At 35.6% G+C, this 21,397-nt stretch overlaps 1 protein-coding gene across 1 annotated transcript; it reads left to right on the plus strand.

Moving 5' to 3' along the window:
• The first annotated feature begins 1,112 nt into the window (after positions 1-1,112).
• nmnat2 (nicotinamide nucleotide adenylyltransferase 2) lies at positions 1,113-15,036 on the plus strand. Its single transcript, XM_052128981.1, has 11 exons — positions 1,113-1,316; positions 4,488-4,576; positions 7,145-7,212; positions 7,374-7,452; positions 7,570-7,687; positions 7,782-7,862; positions 8,739-8,783; positions 9,196-9,272; positions 10,572-10,673; positions 12,924-12,991; positions 13,084-15,036. The coding sequence occupies exons 1-11, from the start codon at positions 1,232-1,234 to the stop codon at positions 13,184-13,186; spliced, it is 915 nt and encodes a 304-aa protein (XP_051984941.1). The 5' UTR covers positions 1,113-1,231; the 3' UTR covers positions 13,187-15,036.
• Positions 15,037-21,397: the final 6,361 nt, after the last annotated feature.

Consider the following 21,397-nt stretch of genomic DNA (forward strand, 5'->3'; position numbering starts at 1 on the left):
TTAGTTCTGCAAATCATAACAACACTCTTACTAGCATTATATATTATATAATATTAAATACCATAAACAGAACATAAATTGAGGAGCTGCTGAAGACCAGCACTACTAGGACTAAAGATCACAAGATCATCTCCATACATAATATGGTTTACTTAAATATTTCCAATCATACACCCAGTATTACAGGCTTTCAAACATTTTCGACAGATCATCAATATAGAGATTAAAGAGGACTGGGGACAAAATCCCCCCCTTGCCAAACACCATTGCTGACCACAAAAGAGCCTGAAACTTTACAGCCCCATTTTACTTGCATGGTCTGATTAGCATACCAGTAAGCCAGAATCCTCACAATGTATTTAGGCACCTCTCTTTGTCTCACCAACATATGTTGGTGCAGCTAACCTTATGAAGACTCGAGATAGACATAATGATTTTTATACTGTAAGAACAATAGATTCTATCCCCTAACCCTAAACTTAACCCTCTCAATAACGTTCTGCATTTTTACATAAAAAAAGAAACACACACACACATACACACACACACACACACACACACACACACACACACACACACACACACACACGCATGTAGTGTTTCCATGTTTTATGGGGACTTTCCATAGACATAAAGGTTTTTATACTTTACAAACTTTATATTCTATCCCCTAAACCTAACCCTACCCCTAAACCTAACCCTCACAGAAAACCTTCTGCATTTTTACATTTTCAAAAAACATAATTTAGTATGATTTATAAGCTGTTTTCCTCATGGGGACTGACAAAATGTCCCCACAAGGTCAAAAATTTCGGGTTTTACTATCCTTATGGGGACATTTGGTACCCACAAAGTGATAAATACACGCTCACACACACACACACACACACAGTTTAATATAATTACAGAATAAACGCTCAGAACAGAAATGTATTTCATGCGTATATCTCTCTTTATGACTTGATCCGATCACCCTATGGTAAAAGGCTAATGAAAATATGTGCAAAAGTGCAGACTCCATATACCATAAGCCTTTTTCAAGATTGATGAGTTGTGTGTTCCTTACGACGGGTATGTTCCTTTAAATGCTGAGGAACGGATCACAGTGACGCTTTGCCTCTCGCGCCTGCCGCAGCCTAATGAACCTCGCCTTTCGCTGCGACCGCACAACAAAACAAAAGGCCTTAAAATCCGCGACATATGTAAAGGAAGATAGATCACCACAACAATCATGACAGAGTCTACTAAAACGCATGTCATTTTGCTGTCATGTGGAAGTTTCAACCCCATCACCAAAGGGCACATTCATATGTTCGGTAAGTATTTCGCCTAAAAGAGGGAGTGGATGCCCCAGATGGGATTTTTAATTCAGCTGTTTCATGTTGATGTATGTAGAGGGGTACATGGTGTTTGTGACGATTATAGACATTGTAAGCACACTCGATGATCGGTTATGACGTATATCTGTCATGTATTCTTATTGATGATCGCTGTCCAGAGCGAGGTGCTGAAATGGGCGACGTCCCCGGTGCCTATAATTATCGAAACATGTTAAGGCGATGTGGCTACGCTGCGCAGCCGCAGGTTTCGTAAAAATAGCTAAATGTACCCTCATTTAACTGTGATTGATATTTCGCAAGACTTAATCATCAAAATCAATCAAAAAATCCTGTTGTTTTTACAAAAATATAAAAATAAAAATTCAGTAAAAATTTAAAGAACTTTACAGAACAACCTGTACATTTCACAGTTTAAAATGGTTGTAATCTACACACTGGCATTGTAGAAAAAAAAAAAAAATCTGTTAAATTTACAGTAAAAAAAATCATAAACTTCATATTAATCTTCTGAAACTGTTAAAATCTGCTGTTTACTTTATAAGGTATTTGTCAATCTCCGTATAGCTGGGCACATGATGACATGAAGTTCATCAACAGTGGCTCTTCCAGGAACAATGACTAATAATTTGTAGAGATGGCCCTCAGTGTTACTCATACAAACACTGAACACCATCAGGGTAACACATGTGAGATTTAAATAATGCAGTAAACATGAACTAAATTACATCAAATAAAAAAACAGAACACCCCAGTGTAGGTAACTGATATTACAAATAAGATGAAACATAACTATTCCCATAAAATATATTGAAATGTAATGGGTCACGCAGAGAATTCTGAGAATGCCCAATTATGTTTTTTACTGTAATTTTAACAATAATTTACTGTAAAAAGTACATGTACTCTCTTGTTAAACACAATGTACATTTTTACCATTAATTATACAGTAAAATCATACTTTTACATCTACATTTGTTTTTAATTTTACAGCATTTTATTGTAAAAAAGAATGTATTGTCTTTTAAAATATATTAAAACATTTTACTATATATTTTACAGTTAAAATTTGTTAATCGATTAACATTTATTTCTGTAGCATTTTTACAGTATTTTACTGTTAAAATTACAAAAATATTTTACAGTGTAGTTTATATGTTGGTGAGCCTATAGTTTATAGATTATTAGACCAACCATCTACTTTTAACATACTTTGATGATAACAAACATTTAACACTTGGGAAAGTTTACAGTCTGCCCTTCCTGTGTCAGTGAGTAAATGATGCAGAATTATCATCTTCAACAAATGTTTTCAAATATATTATGAGAAATAACTTATGCGCTAGGTTAAAGACTTTAAACTTAGACTAAATAAAATATGGGCTAGGTTTAAGGCCTTATTTTTATTTATGAATTTTAATATTTAACTTAAAGTGAATATATGAATGATTCTGAAATGTACACATTTAAATTATGATCAAACTGTCCACCTATGTCATGTTGCTGTTTTATTAGATTACAAGGAGTGGATAAAAGATAGTTTCTGTCACAGCAACATAAACAATATTATTCATGACAAAAACGAATTATAAATGTATCAACAGCTCACCATATTGATGACCTGCTGACATACTAATTTTACATATTTTTCCAAGAAAATGACCATCAGGGTCAAGATAAGTAATCCCATGTATTAACCCATGAGGACCCCAAGGCTCATTTAATTGCTCAGAGATCTGGATTGATTTGACATAACTTTTCCTAATCTAAAGAGAACTGATTACAAACTAAATTTCAACTTAATAACATGCTGAAGAGCACCCCCCACCCCCATTTCTGATTTTTAGGGTAATTTCTTTACCTTTATGAGGGTATTTTTATTATTATTATTATTATTATTGTTAATTTGATCAATTTATTAATATAAATTCCAAATCAATTCAGTACAAGGGTGTTGCCTATAAAATTAAACCAGCATCAAATAATTTTAAATTCAAAATCAAATTATTTCTGATAATATGTGTTAGGCAAAGAAAAACAAAATAGAAAAACTATCATATGTTAAAGAGGGAATTCAGGATGGGGACTTATGTCCCCCTATATTTGGAATTTCTAGGATTTTTGGTGCTTTCAGTGGCATTTTTGCCCTAAGCACCTATTAATCCCTGAGCCTGCAACAGATTCTAGAACAAATGTTGCATTACTTTTCAAATACATTACATATTCAAATGCAAAGATTTTCTTATAGCTGTACTCACTGTAGTACACTCCTGTCAGTAGTTTATTTGTGTTTGTTTTATTATATTTTCATACAATGTGTTTAGCTGGGGACAAACTGACCCCAAACGCTTATGGGAAATTGACTAGATCTAATAATTATAGCAGAAAATTACTAGTTTTAACAGTCATTTTTAAATTATTAGTATTTGTACACAGCTAACATTGGGGTCTCTGGTGGTACCCCAAAAAATAAAGTAATTCTCAACAGAACTTGAAGGTTAAAGCTCAGCTGTGACTGCACTGATAAGATGAAAATATAGCATTATATGTGATAGGGACTTGAGTGAGTGTGCAATGAAGAGACACACACATAGAAGGGGAGGAGGGGTTACTTCGATTGACTTGTCCATGCCAATAAACATAACAAGAAAAAAAATACTTGGAAGCTTTGTACTTTCCTTAATCCAATCAGCTGTATTTTATTGCACCGACCCTGTGCAACATGAGGAGTACCAGTTAGATCAATACAGCTCTGCTGCTTTTTCCCCTTGAAGCAGAAAGCTTCTGTGTGTCCGTGACCTAATTTTAAATCCTCCCTCTACTACTGCATGCCTTTGCATATATTGAGGTACAAAAATAAGAACGAGTTTGTGGCTTATTCTGAGCAGTGCTTGTGTCTGAGATCTGTAGTGCTATGTAGGCTATGCTGATCTGAGTTATCAGTGAAGTTCAAAAAGAGAGTAATGTGCTGCTGCTATTCTTGCTTTTGTTTTCCCTCCTGCACCAGAAAAGAGCTCTTGTTTAACTTTCAGTGATCATGTGTCTCTTAAAGTATTCCTTTAATCTAAGCTACCTTATAACCTGGCATGGTGTATAACAAAAGAAAAATTATGCTCATGAGATAATCATGTAACTCTATCTGGTTTGCAGAAAAAGCCAGAGAGCACTTGCACAAGACTGGACGATTCATTGTGATTGGGGGTATCATCTCACCTGTACATGATTCCTATGGAAAGCAGGTAAGAGAACCTTTACAATTTGTGTGGCAGTCTGTGAAGAGGCTGGGAGGGATAGACATACAGATCTGTTTAATGGGATGTACTGTGGTGTACCATGATGTCGATAATTCAACTGATGCAACATCGAAAATGTGTCTGTCTAGAATATTTCCAGAGGACAAACTACTATAGACAACATCATTTGTAAAAATTAGACGTGACAATCAGCCACATCAAAACCACCTGCCTAATATTGTGTAGGTCCCCCTCATGCCGCCAAAACAGTGCCAACCCGCACATCAGAATAGCATTCTTCTCACCACAATTGTACAGAGCAGTTATCTGAGTTACTGAGTTACTTTTGTCAGTTCAAACCAGTCTTGCCATTCTCTGTTGACTTCTCTCATCAACAAGGCCTTTCCGTCCGCAGAACTGCCACTCATTGGATGTTTTTTGTTTTTGGCACCATTCTGAGTAAATTCTAGAGACTGTTATGTATGAAAATTCCAGAAGATCAGCAGATACTGAAATACTCAAACCAGCCCATCTGGCACCAACAATCATCCATGCGATTATTTAATCAGCCAATTGTGTAGCAGCAGTACAGTGCATAACATCATTCCAATATGGGTCAGGAGCTTCAGTTAATGTTCACATCAACCATCAGTATGGGGAAAAATTTGTTCTCAGTGATTTGGACAGTGGCATGACTGTTGGTGCCTGATGGGCTGGATTGAGTATTTCTGTATCTGCTGATCTTCTGGAATTTTCACACGCTATAATTTATTCTGAATGGTACTAAAAACAAAAAACATCCAGTGAGCAGCAGTTGTGTGGACGAAATGTTTTGTTGACGAGAGAGGTCAACAGAGAATGGCCAGACTGATTCGGACTGACAAAGATTATGGTAACTCAGATAACGGCTCTGTACAATTGTGGTGAGAAGAATAGATGCGGGTTGGTGCAGTTTTGGCACCATGAGAGGGACCTACACAATATTAGGCAGGTGGTTTTAATGTTGTGACTGATCGGTGTACAGTGAAACGACTATAAACAGACTGTAAATGTCTATCTATTCCTCACAGCCTCAATTTAATTAGCAAACAATGACATATGACTTTTACCCTGACTAAGGTTAAGTGTGAATAGAAATATATGTATAATGCATACAAAGTTTTAATATGAATGAAATGAAGCAGCTCTAATAATATCAGATGAACTTCTTTACTAAAAGGTGCTATATGTAAGATTGTCTACAAGCGTTTGAAATGTGTACTGCAGTCCAATTTCAATATATTGGAGAGTTGTCTGCCCCGCCCCAGACTCAAGGCTCATGCAGGCTGCCAGAATTTTGACATGCAAATTAGCCAACTCAGCATCCGTTTTAAAGGATTTCTGTGCTTTAAGCTTTTAATCCATGCTTTATTACGCCTCTGGTCCTGGTGGTTTTTAGATGGATGGCGAGACTTTTTAGGTCAGGTGGAATCTGTTTTCTCTGATCCAGTTTGTTTGCTGGCTTCCATCGCTGCAGCACGCAGTGTTGTTTGCCTGCAAACTAAATCTGGCAACCCGGCGGTTTCGAAATACTATTGGTGGGTAGTGGGCGGGAGTTTCCCGGAATGGAAACTTCAAAGTAAAATATACTGGCTGTAGCATTATTATCAGAGAAGCCAGAATTTCAAGCATGTTTCCTAATTCTCTAATGACATATTATGGTCATTGTATGATTTAGTACTGTAAAAATATTACATATAGCACCTTTAACTGTAATTATTAAGAAGTTTGCCCTAGTTTTCTTCTCTCTCAGCAACAAAGCTATGAATAATAAATGCTTAAAAAACAAGATTCAGTTATTCCAACTTAATGCCTTTTAGTTGTGAGAGACATGAAAAGAGGAAAATAAATATAAGAATCAGTGTGTTTTGAACCTAGATAATCAAAAAATTTGAGTATCAGCTTTTATGTTGATTATTGCTGCATTCAAGTTATGTCGGAATTGTCATGAGATGGCAATTCTGAGATTATACTCTCATAGTTGTTCAAGTCCTCTGACCTCATTAGTTTCTATGGCAACACTTATAATGACAAAACAGCTTTGTTGTTGATAACAGCAAAACATTTATCAAAACATTAATTCACCAATATTTGTTCTTACAAAATGTTTAAGAACAACCGCAGAAAATGCTCCTGTAATCAACTGAATAATAAAATGTTGTATCAAACATAAACATGTGTTCATTACCTTTAACTGTTGAGGCTGCTGCCATATTGGTTCTTTTTATAAGATGTCAACTGTCCAGTTGAAACTTTCACAGAATTTAAATTGAACAACTTAAACGTAATTACAAGTTCAACAAATACAAGAATGCTTTTACAAGTCGGAATCTCATAATTACTGTAATTCTGACATGATGTAACCTCACCATAAACATTCCCGTCATTTACTTTTCACAAGCAAATGTTAAGAATGTCATTGGCTGCTGTTTACATTTAAGTATAAAAATACTAATCATTGGCTGTTGGATGCTTATTGTATGACAAGATTTGTCATAAGAGTCACTTTTCCTTTTGGTTTCTTATGTTTTCCAGGGCCTTGTCTCTAGCAGACATCGTCTCACCATGTGTCAGTTGGCAGTTCAGTCTTCTGATTGGATCAGGTAACTGTCAATTAGTCAGAATATAGATCGGGGACACCCTCATAAGAATGCTATGTGGCATTTACAAGATTTATGTACCTCAACATCCTTGGGTTATATTTGTGATGGAAATATTATGTCAAGTGGACATCAAATGTTTGATGGATTAATGGTTTTCACAGGGTGGATCCTTGGGAGTGCTACCAGGAGACCTGGCAGACCACCTGCAGTGTTCTGGAGCATCACCGAGACTTAATGAAGGTTAGACCCAGACATTTGGTTCAGAATTTTACCAGCATATCAGGAATGTCACATACTCAATGCTATGCACATTGTTAACACATTGGTGAAGTAATGAACTGGGCTATTCCTCTGCAGCGAGTGACAGGATGCATTCTGTCCAATGTGAACACACCCTCCTCAACCCCTGTGATTGGTCAGCCCCAAAACGGGACGTCTACTATTTATCAAAACACTGCTAACAAGTCTGTGGCTAGTAAGTGACCAATTTAAATATTCAAATGTTTGCTATGTTTGGTCACTGATGTGTACAGGCATTTAAAGATTAACTAATATGTATTTTTCTCCAGTTAAGCTATGGGGAAAGATGAGCGAGAATCTGGGTAAGATTTGCTGTGTTCGACCACACATGGAGCGCTTTACTTTTGTTGGTAAGTTTTGGATATACACCAGTATTTTCACTTTCCGTAGATAGCTTAAAAACACATTTGAACCCTTTCAACTGCATGGTGGGAAGACAAGATCTCAATTTGTACACGTGTTACAGTGTTGACTGCATTCGTCAAGCTAACCTTTCTAACCTGTTACGTACCATGTTATTGTAAACAAAAATAATAATAAAAATCATAATTATCAAACAAATATTTTTTCTTTAATTTATGGGAAATATATGTTTGTCAATTACAAAAAAACCAACATTTGCTCCAAACATGCTAGTCCCTACTGAGTACTTACTGATGTAGCTTAGTTTAGGCTAAGCTGGCATTCCTATTGTCCATATTGTTTTATTTTATTTTATTTTATACATTTTGTCTATTTAATTTGGATATTTATTTAATGTATAATGCAAGAATGTAACAGAAATCACACAAATCAGGTCATATATAGTTTAGTTTGAACTCCTGTGTTTAGCCATCAACATTTTCTATAGGTTAAGCCCCTCCATTCACTGAATATTTGTACTCTATACTATATACTAATACTATATTTTTGGAAAGTGCCTCATACTCAAAATAAACATAAATCAAATCATGCCATTGCCACCAACAACGATTTAAGCTGAAGAATGTGACCTGTTCAATCCATTTTTAACTATGTCATAATTGAAATGTGAAGAAAAAGAGCTCTGGAATGCAGTGATATTCTACGGTTTTGTGGATGGGTTCATTTAGAAGCCACGTAATTATTTTGAATTATTCATACATACTGTATCTCAGAGGATATGCATATATTTTACATGACTGTGACGACTTTCAATGAATCAGTCATTACTGCGACCTAACAAATCTTTATTATTTTCTCAACAGACGAAAATGCAAACCTTGGGACTGCAGTGCGCTATGAGGAAATTGGTGAGGCGATTTGCTTGTCCTTGCCATGGTTTTTAGTTTTCAAATCAGTTCTTGCTCGTCACTTTGAGTCATCATAAAAAACACTCAGTTTGCCCAGGGAAAGCAAAATCTTGCAGTGTATTCTTCCTTAGTAAAAAAAATAACATCAAATAAGAAAGACAGATAAACAAGAAATAGACAAGACAATGACAATTTTTACACGATATGAATAAAGTTGTGTTCATCTATATACTGTTAAGAGTGTCAATTAAAGGAAAATTTGTGCTGGATAGTGCCTTCTAAAAGAAATAAAATGTGACCTGTTTCTTATTCATTTTATGACAGTTGTCGTGTTTACCCCCACAGCAATGGAAAAACCATGTAATTATTGTGTGCTGTGTTTTGTGATGTGTAACTGTGATTGTTTCGTCAGAGTTGCGTATCCTGCTTCTGTGTGGCAGCGATCTCCTGGAATCTTTCTGCATCCCTGGCTTGTGGAATGAAAGTGATGTATGATATATTCCTTCTTTCACTATCATTCTCACTCAGATACATGTACATGTTTTATAAAATACACGATGCTAGCATGTATTTTAATTGTTTGTATAAAATAAATGAATGAATATAGATAATATGAGAGTTGTTAAATATTGTATGTAATTAAATTCCAGTTATGGATTAATGCTGCCTTCAAGTGCCATCGAAATTATCATAAATAGGAGTTTCCAACTTAGAAATTTTCCCCAAGAAATATGCAAGAATGAGCTTGATGTTTCCTGTTCTTGCTGACAACAAAGAACATGAATGCAATGTACTCGTAATGATGACTTCAGAAGCGGGAAGTATGATAATAGTACAAAAAGGCAGCATAAGTCCTCATGGAACCGTGCCCGCAACCTATTTTACTTCCATATTGTGATGTGTTTCTGAGTAAAACAGGATCTTCAAAAAGACAGAAGATTTGGCAAGATTTGACTTTATCCATCGGGAATTGATTGGATAGTGAAAAGTGAGAGGGCTTGCTAAAAAATTAGGGGGGAAAATGGGTGAAAAAATTAGAGGGCTTGGTAGCATCTGCCGAAATGGTTAGTTGTTTCAGAGGCAAATTGAATCAGATCAGTTTTGATTTCATGTTGACTTTAAGCTGTTAACCACATATTTTCAACATACAAAAGATTGTTTGTCAAGGTTGGGTAGAAGAGAGAGAAGGCAAGGACTCAAAAGCAGAGTAGAATGGGCTTTATTAATAAAAAAGAATTTAAAGAAAAAAAAACGGAAACAACCCTGAGGGGGGGAAAAGTAACAGTCCAAGACAGGCGCTAATAGGATTGGCTAGGCTGGATGAACCAGACATGACTGGATCGGATCTGACTGGACTGGACTTGACTGAACAAGACCGGATACACAGGACACACAACTAACAGGGAAAACATCCACAACGAACTGTGAAAAGACAGAGAGCAAAGGGAGAATAAATAGGAGAGAAGGAGAGAAACAAGGGGGCGGGATTATCACTCAAGACCGAGGAGCATGTGGCAAAGAGAAATCTAACAAAGCCACATTCTCACACATCCAAACACAAGACAGACACAGACTAGACAAGACCTGAATGCACACCATAAAAACAATGCAATGCACACAGCAGACCACAAATAAGACACGAAACATGAGTGTCAGAGTTCAGCCAAAAAGGCTATAAACACAACCAACAGAAGTGGCTGACACTGTTAGCATATTACAAATTCAGTTAAAAAAATGTGATTATCAAGCATCTATGAGGTTTTGACTGGAATCTCAATATTCTTTTAGATGGAAGTGATTGTGGGGGATTTTGGGATTGTGGTGGTTCCTCGGGATGGAGCTGACACGGAGAGGATAATGAACCATTCATCCTTGCTCCGAAAGCACAAGGTATCAGCAACTGTCTATTAGGTGGTCAGCTATTACTATTGACATGTGATGGCATTTTCCACATCTAATCTGTTATACAAGACTGGGACCACATTGATAATATGGGACTTATCATGATGTTAAATGTATGTCTAGCTTACTAATCCAATTAACAAATTTGTGATATAGACCATGTGAATTGACTTGGTGAAAAAAGGTCACATTTCCCAGCTTCCATACTTTTTCACACATCAATGATCCGAATGATCCAGATGATTAGCGTACCCCCTTTTAAGGGATAGTTCATCCAAAAATGAAAATTCTGTCATAATTTACTCACCCCATGGCTGGCTCCGGCTCTTATGGAACCCTAGGCGAGATTTTAGAATGGTTCCCCAATATAAAGTGGAGATGTATTATAATTACACATTTTTAATAGATTAAATCATGTTTAAATGCTACTAAAAATCATGTTTAAATGCTACTAAATCAACGTAAAGAACAGTTTTTCATGTACTAAACATTTATTGCTTTGGTTTTTTTCACATGATTTGTCGCTGAAAATGGCAGCAAAATGCTGCGCCTGCAGATTAGGACATACATTGATGCAGCATTTTGTGTGTTTTTGGAGTTTGATGGGGATTCAGGGAACTCATCTTGCCAATTTAACAGTATTAGACTTACATATTCAATTGAGCAGGTGTGTGCTTTTATTTTGGAACAGGGCCACATCAGCCATTAAGTAGAACATAGATAAATAGAACAGATAAAAAGTTCTTCATAGTTGTATCTTTTAAGTCCAGAAGTAGTGGTGCACTCATGCACTCAGTGGATGATGCACAATTTTCTGAAGTGTATACAGACTGATGGGACCATTCTGTGATTGCTTGACATTTTGCTGCTACTTATCTATCATGTGTTATTAAAACTGAATAAAGGCTTAATATAATTATTAATTGTTTATTTTACCATGCTTAAATACAGTGGTAATTTAGTTTTAATACTCTACATGATGAGTCTGGTTTGATAGTAAAATAAAATATTCGGAAATGCTAGATTCTAAAATCGTATTTTAATGTTTGCCGCAAAATGGATAAAGTTGTTTTATTCTGAAAACATTATCAACCCGTTAGCATGCTCATGGGTCATGATATGGGTCTCGTCAATGGTTTGTTTGGCATCCCATTCAGCATGCAACTGAATAAAACAGGCTACATGACACTGATAAATGATTACTGCCAGAGTAACATTCAAATACAGTTGCAAGGGGCTTCAGCATTTTACTAGTAACAAAAATAACAAACATATTCCCCTCTCACTTGATTTTGCTCATGTGACCTCTCTGTGTGTGAGTGATGTAAAGATCTAACAGGATTTTACTAAAGTTCATCATTGAAAAGATTTGCTTGCAGACTTGGCAACACGCAGCCTCACGAATGGACAGGGAGGGAGTGGCTGCAACACACTTATCTCAGAATATTGCATGGTTGCCAGATTTAATAAATTCAGCATGACATAAGGTGAAATATTTCCTATTTGTGCATGTATAAATCTCTGATTGAGGTGTTGCATCTATTATCTGGCAACCCTGTGCGTATTAAATGCTTGTGGAAAGGTCCCAAAGCCAGATAAATGAAAGATCTAATGAAAAACCTTCATGATAAATCGACCCGTGGGCAGCAGTTTTCCCTGGTCAGCAATTGAGGGTGCTCTAAGATTCAATTCAGGGTGCTTAGCATGAATGCTTTAGACAACAGTCCTAATCATGGTCTCTTTTAAAAGAAGCAATTTGCGCAATTGTAAACAAATATATATATATATATATATCCATGCCTCAATAATGTATCAAGAAAATAACGTGCTGATAAGTACTCCTTATATTTTATGACATTCCTATCAAAGGAACATTCTGAAATCAAGCTGGAAAACACGGATTATCAGGTTTATCAGCACAAACTAATGTCCACAAAGTCATGTCCATGTTAGCTTGGGTAAATGTTATCATTACAGGAAAAGGGGGACATACCAAATACTAAAAAAATCTGAAAGTCATGTTATTTGCTTCAAATAAAAATTTCACTCAAAGTGTTATGTTTATAATACAATTTGTATTTTTTCTATTAAATTAGAGTAGAACCAATCAAAATATGAGTTTTTTTTTTACTCTTGGTATAGACCCACTGTCAATACTTGTGAATGCACTGTTTTTGGAGTGTATATGATATTAGATTGTTTTTTAATGGCTATATTTCTTCACTTCTTCACTCACAGGAGAATATTGTTGTTGTAAAGGATGAGATTGACCACCCGATGTCCATTGTCAGTTCAACTAAGAGCAGGTGTGTATTCTCACTCTCTCTGTATCATTAACTGTCATTTTCTCTTTGTCTATTCATTCTGTACCACGACTCTTTGCTTTTCTCCTCATCAGACTGGCTCTTCAGCATGGTGATGGTCATGTAGTGGATTACCTGAGCCAGCCTGTCATTGACTACGTCCTGCAGAGTCAGCTCTACATCAATGCTTCTGGATAGGGTGGGGAAGTCTAGTCCTTCCCATCAGTCATCCCTGTCTGTCTCTCTGTGTGTAATATAGAGTATAATCCTCATGTGCTAACACTGCTTTTCCGTCTGGAGCAATAATCTATCCTCCCTTCTTACATGTGTCTCATTGGGCCGACGGATGTACAGCACTGTTCCTGAGGGATCTGTTCTTAAAGACTTGCTTCACCAATCGGTTTTAAGAGACTGGGTCATGTGGGCATAGGTGCCCAATAGGAGGAAAATGAGAGAGTCTTGGTGCCACTAAAGAAAAATGAGATTTTGAATTAATGAGATGCACTACCAGTCAAACGTTTGGACATACAACCTTACTTTTTATTCCTATTTTCCGCATTTTTGGAAAAGTAGTAAAGTCATCAAAACATACATAATAGACCAAAAATGTTAAAAGCAGCCATCCATTGCCTAGATTTGTGCACACTCTGAGCATTTTCTCAACCAACATTACAAGGTATCCACCTGAAATGCTTTTTAAACTGTAACGAATATGATGAATGAGATATATGCTGTGCACTTATTGGTAATTTTCCCTTCACTGTCTGGTCCAACCTTCTGATTTTTATTTATGGATTTATTTATTTGTTTGTTTGTTTGTATTTTTTCATATAAATTTAAATTGTATAAATGCATTCATACATGGGCACAGTTTCTATTCCTCTACAGAACAAATTTAGCATTAAAGCATTTATAGGAATAGGTCACCCAAAAACTAAAATGCTCTCATAATTTTCTCACCCTCATGCCATCCCAGACTTCTGCTGAAAATAAACGAAGAATTTTAGAAGAATATCTAAAAGTAATACATACTACTCCAGTGGTTTAATCCATATATTTAGAAGCAATATAATAGGTGTGGTTGAGAATCAGATCAATATTTAAGTCCTTTTTCACTATAAATCTCAACTTTCACCAGCCCTCCTAAGCATTCTCTTCTCTCCTAAGAGTTCTTCTTCTTTTGTTTTTGGTAATTCACATTCTTTGTGCATATCGCCACCTAGTGGGCAGGGAGGAGAATTTATAGGAAAAAAAGACTTGATCTGGAAACAAGGAATTGATCTGTTTCCCACCCACACCTATCATCTCACTGCTGAAGACACGGATTAAACCACTGAAGTCGTATGGATAATTTTTATGCTGTCTTTATGTGCTTTTTGGAGCTTCTAAGTTCTGATCATCGTTCACTTGCACTGAATGGACCAAATGAGCAAATTAACATTTTTGTTTGTGTTTTGCAAAAGAAAGAAAATCACACACATCTGTGATGGCATGAATGTGAGTAAATGATCGTGTTTGTGAACTATTCCTTTTAGCATAAGCCTTTAGAACAAAAGGTTATTAATGTCAAGAGAAGCATAAATTTAGTCAAGTTTGCCCAAATATTTGACTGGTAGTGTAAACCATTGCCTGCTATAATGTTGGCCTTTGCTGTTGATTTGATACTCTCTGTTCTTGTAGATGCATGCCGAGGGGTTTCCTTTTAGCGCATGAGTGTTTAAACTTACCACGTAAACTGTAGTCTGTGGTTACAGTGTTTGCAAAAAACTGTGCTTAGACTCATCTCATCACTAAATACAGTTTCTACTCATCAATCTGCTTTGTGTCCAGAAGGTTAGGTTGCTGTCTTTTTGCAGTCTCATATCCTGTATTATGCCTCAATGTCTTGTCTTCAATGTGCATTCATGTATACGTGGAGTATTTGGTTGCACATTAAAGAATGCAATTTACTTCTCAGAGCTCATTTTGCTTGACATGTACTAAAATGCCACTGACATGATTTCTAGTAAAGCCAGTCACTGCATCTGCATCATAACTATTTGTTGCAGTTGAGATTATTTTCACTTTTCCTTGTTTTGTAAAGAAATATCTAGAGAAAAAGACAGCCAGAGAACTTTCAGTATATATTAGACAGAGAGAAAAAGTATATTTCTTAATCTTTATTTGAATACAACAAAATGGTTTCTAAGAAGGGACAGAGCTGTCAATTAATTACATTCCCTTGGAAATTAAGCAAATTATAAAATTATATATTTTTTTTTAAATTAAGCAATATTTTACAAAAAAAAGAGTACTGTTGTTATGAATATATATACAGGTGAAACTCGAAAAATTTGAATATCGTGCAAAAGTTCATTAATTTCAGTAATTCAACTTAAAAGGTGAAACTAATATATTATATAGACTCATTACAAGCAAAGTAAGATATTTCAAGCCTTTATTTGATATAATTTTGATGATTATGGCTTACAGCTTATGAAAACCCCAAATTCAGAATCTCAGAAAATTAGAATATTACATGAAATCAATAAAAAAAGGATTTTAAATACAGAAATGTCGGCCCTCTGAAAATTATAATCATGCATATGTACTCAGTACTTGGTTTGGGCCCCTTTTGCATTAATTACTGCCTCAATGCAGCGTGGCATGGATGCTATCAGCCTGTGGCACTGCTGAGGTGTTATGGAAGACCAAGATGCTTCAATAGCGGCCTTCAGCTCTTCTGCATTGTTTGGTCTCATGTTTCTCATCTTTCTCTTGGCAATGCCCCATAGATTCTCTATGGGGTTCAGGTCAGGCGAGTTTGCTGGCCAATCAAGCACAGTAATACCATGGTCATTGAACCAGGTTTTGGTACTTTTGGCAGTGTGGGCAGGTGCCAAGTCCTGCTGGAAAATGAAGTCAGCATCTCCATAAAGCTTGTCTGCTGAAGGAAGCATGAAGTGCTCTAAAATGTCCCGGTAGACGGCTGCGTTGACTCTGGACTTAATAAAGCACAGTGGACCAACACCAGCCGATGACATGGCTCCCCAAACCAACACAGACTGTGGAAACTTCACACTGGACTTCAAGCATCTTGGATTGTGTGCCTCTCCATTCTTCCTCCAGACTCTTGGACCTTGGTTTCCAAATGAGATGCAAAATTTGCTCTCATCAGAAAAGAGGACTTTGGACCACTGAGCAACAGACCAGTTATTTTTTTCTTTAGCCCAGGTAAGACGTTTGACATTTGAAGCCTATGTCCAGGACCCGTCTGTGTGTGGTGGCTCTTGATGCAGTAACTCCAGCCTCAGTCCACTCCTTGTGAAGCTCCCCCACACATTTGAATGGCCTTTTCCTGACAATCCTCTCCAGGCTACGGTCATCCCTGCTGCTTGTGCACCTTTTTCTTCCACACTTTTCCCTTCCACTTAACTTTCTATTAATGTGCTTTGATACAGCACTTTGAGAACATCCAACTTCTTTTGCAATTACCTTTTGAGGCTTTCCCTCCTTGTGGAGGGTGTCAATGATGGTTTTCTGCACAACTGTCAGGTCAGCAGTCTTCCCCATGATTGTGAATTCAACTGAACCAGACTGAGAGACCATTTAAAGGCTCAGGAACCCTTTGCAGGTGTTTAGCTGATTAGAGTGTGACACTTTGAGCCTACAATACTGAACCTTTTCACAATATTCTAATTTTCTGAGATTCTGAATTTGGGGTTTTCATAAGCTGTAAGCCATAATCATCAAAATTATATCAAATAAAGGCTTGAAATATCTTACTTTGCTTGTAATGAGTCTATATAATATATTAGTTTCACCTTTTAAGTTGAATTACTGAAATTAATGAACTTTTGCACGATATTCTAATTTTTCGAGTTTCACCTGTACCTGCAGCACTCGGCTGGCTATATTCAGTCCAAGAGCACAGCTTAGCTTAAATACAGCAGTTCCACAAAAAAGTTAATAACGTTAAAGCTGAAACTTTTTCTGTTAAAATACTTTTTCCTGTCTAAGCTTAATATGCAGAGGCAACTATTAGTAAGCCAATCATAGGTTAATTTACTCAGAAACTGAAAGCTGTTTCTGTAACGCTATGAAAATTGCTGTTTGTTTTGAGCGACCTGCTTAGACCCATCCCAAAATCGTTACTCAACCAATGGTGTGAGTTGGGGGCGGGACTATCTCTTTGTTTTCACCAATGGAAGATGGCGGGCGTATTCAGAAAGCTGTTTTGAAAACAATGTTTATTTTTGCAATTCCCAAAATGTAGGTTATTTAAGGCTGAAGTATGCATTTTTTTGCACCACAAGTAGCACACTTCACATACTTCAGCTTTAAATAACCTACATTTTAAACAAAACTTGGCCAGTTTGTTCATACATTTCTTCTCCGCCAGCGAAAATAGTTCCAAAAGAACTCAAACACAGTGAAAAACTCTGATCTGTGCACTGCTCTCAATACATTTTTTTAACTAGTGGAATTTCATTTGTGGCCGAATATGTGTTTTGAATGAATCTTTTATGTAAACTATCTTTCTCGTTCAATTCCATTATTTCTATGCTGAATTATTTGCTGTTTGTTAATGAATTAGTTAAGTCAATAATTCAGTGACTCACTCAATGCATAAAAGACGCTAATTTGTTGCCATCTACTGGCAAAAAATATGATTTGCAGAAATGTTCACTGAACAATGAATCAAAATCCCCAACACTAGGCCTATTTGGAAAGGGTCCATGTACTTCTGCATCCATAAATTTTTCCTTTTAAACCTGAAAATGAAAAACGAAAAATGTTGTTTCTTCTTTATTGGTTTTTACACTGATGTATAGAAAAAGCAGATACTTGGCGTTTTGGAGTGGCCCTTTGATTTAGGCTAATTGAAGAAGACCCGCCCGTCTACCAGGGGCGGGTCTACGTGGTGGAAATTCGATTGGCCACCCCAGGTGCCCCCCCATAAGATGTCTTGTGATTGGTTCATTTTACAGCCAATCAGTTTATAGATTCTACTGAAGTTCTTGATTCAAAGAAGTTTTTTTTTTTTTTAAAGCTTAATAAAATCATCTTTATTGCCAAAAAAAAAAGGATACGAATCACAAGTGACTTATCAAAATATACATAACACTTTTCTCAAATAACTACTGTCTACAATTTGTAAATTTTGTTTTTTTATTATTATTTTTTTCTTAATTATCCTTCAACAACACAAACAAACAAACAAGGTACATCAACAAATCTCTGAATATAACCTCAATTGTTCAGCCATAGGTTGAGCATAGCTAGTACAAAGAACAGAAAACACACTATGAACACACTATGAACAAACCAATAATTAAATAGAAATAAAAACAAAAATAAATAAAAAGGGACTTTTTAAATTAATTTAAACGTATCCAAAAGAGAAATCAGTTTAAGTGCTTTCTGATTTTTAACAAATTTTAAAGATTTGCACAAGAGTTTAACCTCATTCATCCAGTGATTAAAGTTGGGTTTAGATTTAAACCATCTGCATTTATGCATGAAAAACTTTCCAAAACATAACAAGAAATGAATAACAAAATCACAATCTTTGTTTTCCAGACAAACACCAAACCTAATTAACTTCCACGTGAGAGGTGGGAGTTCAACCCTCCTAAACCTTAACCAATTCTGCACCTCACTCCAAAAGGGTTGCACCAGATCACAATCAAAGAAGACATGCTCTAGATTTTCAATATTTGTTTCACAAAAAACACAATTATTCACATCAAAATTAAATTTCAATCTTAAAAATTCTTTAGTATTCTTTAGTATGATAGCTCTAATCGTTCTATTAAAAATATTAATGGTAAACTGTACTTGGAATTTCTCACAAAACTCTCTATACAGTAACAAATTTCCATTATCATCCAAGAAATGGGCAATAGCCCAAATCCCTTTAGATATCCATTCCTCAAGATATACAGATTTTCTGCCAAATTTTATATATCTACTATTCCAAACTGGAGTGTTGTGAGGAGTGAAGTTATGTTTGAACAATAGTTTCCAATAGAGCAGCACTTGCTGATGGAAGGATGAAAGTTTAACTGGTAACGAGGTGCACTCAAAGTCACAACATAACAGAAAGTGTATTCCCCCCAGTTTGTTAAAGATAGCATTGGGGACAATAAACCAAAAGGAGTGGCTATTTTGAATGAAGGATTTTAACCATTTCAATTTCAAAACAGCATTCATAATGTCAAAATCGATAGCATTCACCCCACCGTCTTCATATTTTTTAATCATGTCCTCCTTTCTAATGTACTGACACTTATTTCTCCAAATAAATTTAAAATTCACCTTATTTATTAATTTAATAATTCGTGTCGATATGGGCAAGGAGAAGGCTGGATAGATGAGTCTGGACAAACTATCCATTTTAGATAAAAGAACCCTTCCAAAAATTGTAAGATCCCTCTGCAGCCATCTATTCAATATGGACTTACATTTATCTATGTTATTCAACACATTGTTATTCTCCATAACATCTTTATCTTTAGAAATAATAATCCCCAAATATTTAACTTCCCTTTTAATTTGTATATTAGATAATGACTGCAAAGGAAACTCATGCAGTGTTAACATTACACATTTGTTTAGGTTTAAATGTGCCCCGAAGCTTTAGAAAACTGGTTAATAGAATGGAAAGCTCATGGAATTTGATATTCATTCTTTAGGAACAATGTTGTATCGTCAGCAAACTGACTTATAAGTATATGTCTATCCAACACTGAAAGACCTTCAATACCATTATTTTTAATCAATATAGATAATAACTCTGCAACCATTATAAATAATAATGGTGAGCATGCCAGTCACCACCGAAACAGAAGAATCCAGCTGTTTTAGTTGAGGTCTGCCTTCTTTCTTTTTCGACTGTTTTCCTCTCTTTCTGCTACTGTTTTTATTGTTTCTAAACTAAAGACGGTTCTTTAATATATTAGCAGAGCACAATGTAATGGTTCCATATTTTATTTTTAAACTGTGGTGTTTTCATTTGAACTGTTACAGTGCTAAAACTTTAACTCTGTGTTACTCAGCTTTTTTTGTAAATTAATCTGAAAGAAATGTTGAATGAAACACTATGATGTTTTGGCCAAACCATTTAAATTATTACAGTGGGGGATTTTTTTTTTTTAATTATTATTATTTGAAAGAGATTGTGAATAACACTACTGTATATTGTAATGGCCAAACTAATTAAAAGAAAATAGTTGACGTTGTTTCTGTTTCTGGGTTTTTAAAATGGCTCATTATTAAAATTGCTTTTATTTTATAAACTTGTTAGTTTTATGAAAACACTAAAAATAATAAACACTGGCTCTCAAATTTAACTTAATGTATATATACAGGGATGACAAAAAACTAAATTAATCAAAAATGTGCTTTATTACTACATTTGTTTACAAGTAACTTTATTCAAGTTAAAAAAAAATAATAAAATCAATAGTATTTACGTAATATACTGTAGAATTTAGCTTTTTTTTTTTTTTGGTCACTGGTGGCCACCCCGTTTTGAGGCAGTGATACAGTAGTGTAGTAATAACTGAAGAAGTGGGTAGCCCCCCCCTCCTTATATACAGCAGCCTATGTAAAACAGGATAAGTTTCTTACTGGCATGGCATATATTACACTATTAAGAACCATGGTGTACAGACGATGTTGAAGAAGATGAGGAGCCAAACAATTCAAAGACTTAAACATTAAAAGAAGAATTTTGAAATTTACTCGATATCGAGTAATTTCGAGAAATGGAAATGTCCCGCCCCTTACTGAAACTGAAAATATGATTGGTTGGCAAATATCCAATCACGTCTGAAATGAACGCTCTGATTGGATATTTGTCTTGTCAGTGCCCATCAATTGCACTCCCGCAGTTCGCGTCGCGTCAGTGGATGTAAATGTTCCAAGTGAAAAGCCTCGTTTTTCTGGCGGCCATACGAATCATCATTTATTTTATGTGGGCATACACAAAATCCTAATAAAGACTGCACTACTGGGCATATTGATGCAAGTTGTTCGATTTTTTTTTACTCCCGCAAGCGCGAGTCTGGTAAAACCAATGAGTTACGCTTTCTGAATGGAGTAATCTTTAACTAAATGAAATGTAATAATACTTGAATATATTAAAGTTTATACATTTAATTTAGTTAAATATTACACAATTCAATTTGATGGAATTTTGTTATGAAATTGAAACGCATACATTGGTAGGCCCTACCCAGGGCGCCATATAAGCTAGAACCGCTACTTCATCAGCAGTGATGGGTAAGTTACTTTAAAAAGTACTAACTACTAATAATTACATCTTCTAAAGTGTAATTAGATTACTGTACTAATTACTCTGTCTGAAAAGTGATTGCATTACTTATTACTAAATACTCTCTAAAACCCATCAGCTTCAACCAG

Source organism: Xyrauchen texanus, chromosome 6, assembly GCF_025860055.1.
Source record: "Xyrauchen texanus isolate HMW12.3.18 chromosome 6, RBS_HiC_50CHRs, whole genome shotgun sequence".
In the NCBI taxonomy this organism is placed as follows: domain Eukaryota; kingdom Metazoa; phylum Chordata; class Actinopteri; order Cypriniformes; family Catostomidae; genus Xyrauchen; species Xyrauchen texanus.

Excerpts from the sequence above, each read along its gene's own strand:
- nmnat2 (XM_052128981.1), top strand. The coding sequence starts at position 1,232 with ATGACAGAGTCTACTAAAACGCATGTCATTTTGCTGTCATGTGGAAGT. Across the intron at positions 1,317-4,487 it reads AGGGCACATTCATATGTTCG|AAAAAGCCAGAGAGCACTTG; the intron begins GTAAGTATTTCG and ends TCTGGTTTGCAG. Across the intron at positions 7,213-7,373 it reads CAGTCTTCTGATTGGATCAG|GGTGGATCCTTGGGAGTGCT; the intron begins GTAACTGTCAAT and ends TGGTTTTCACAG.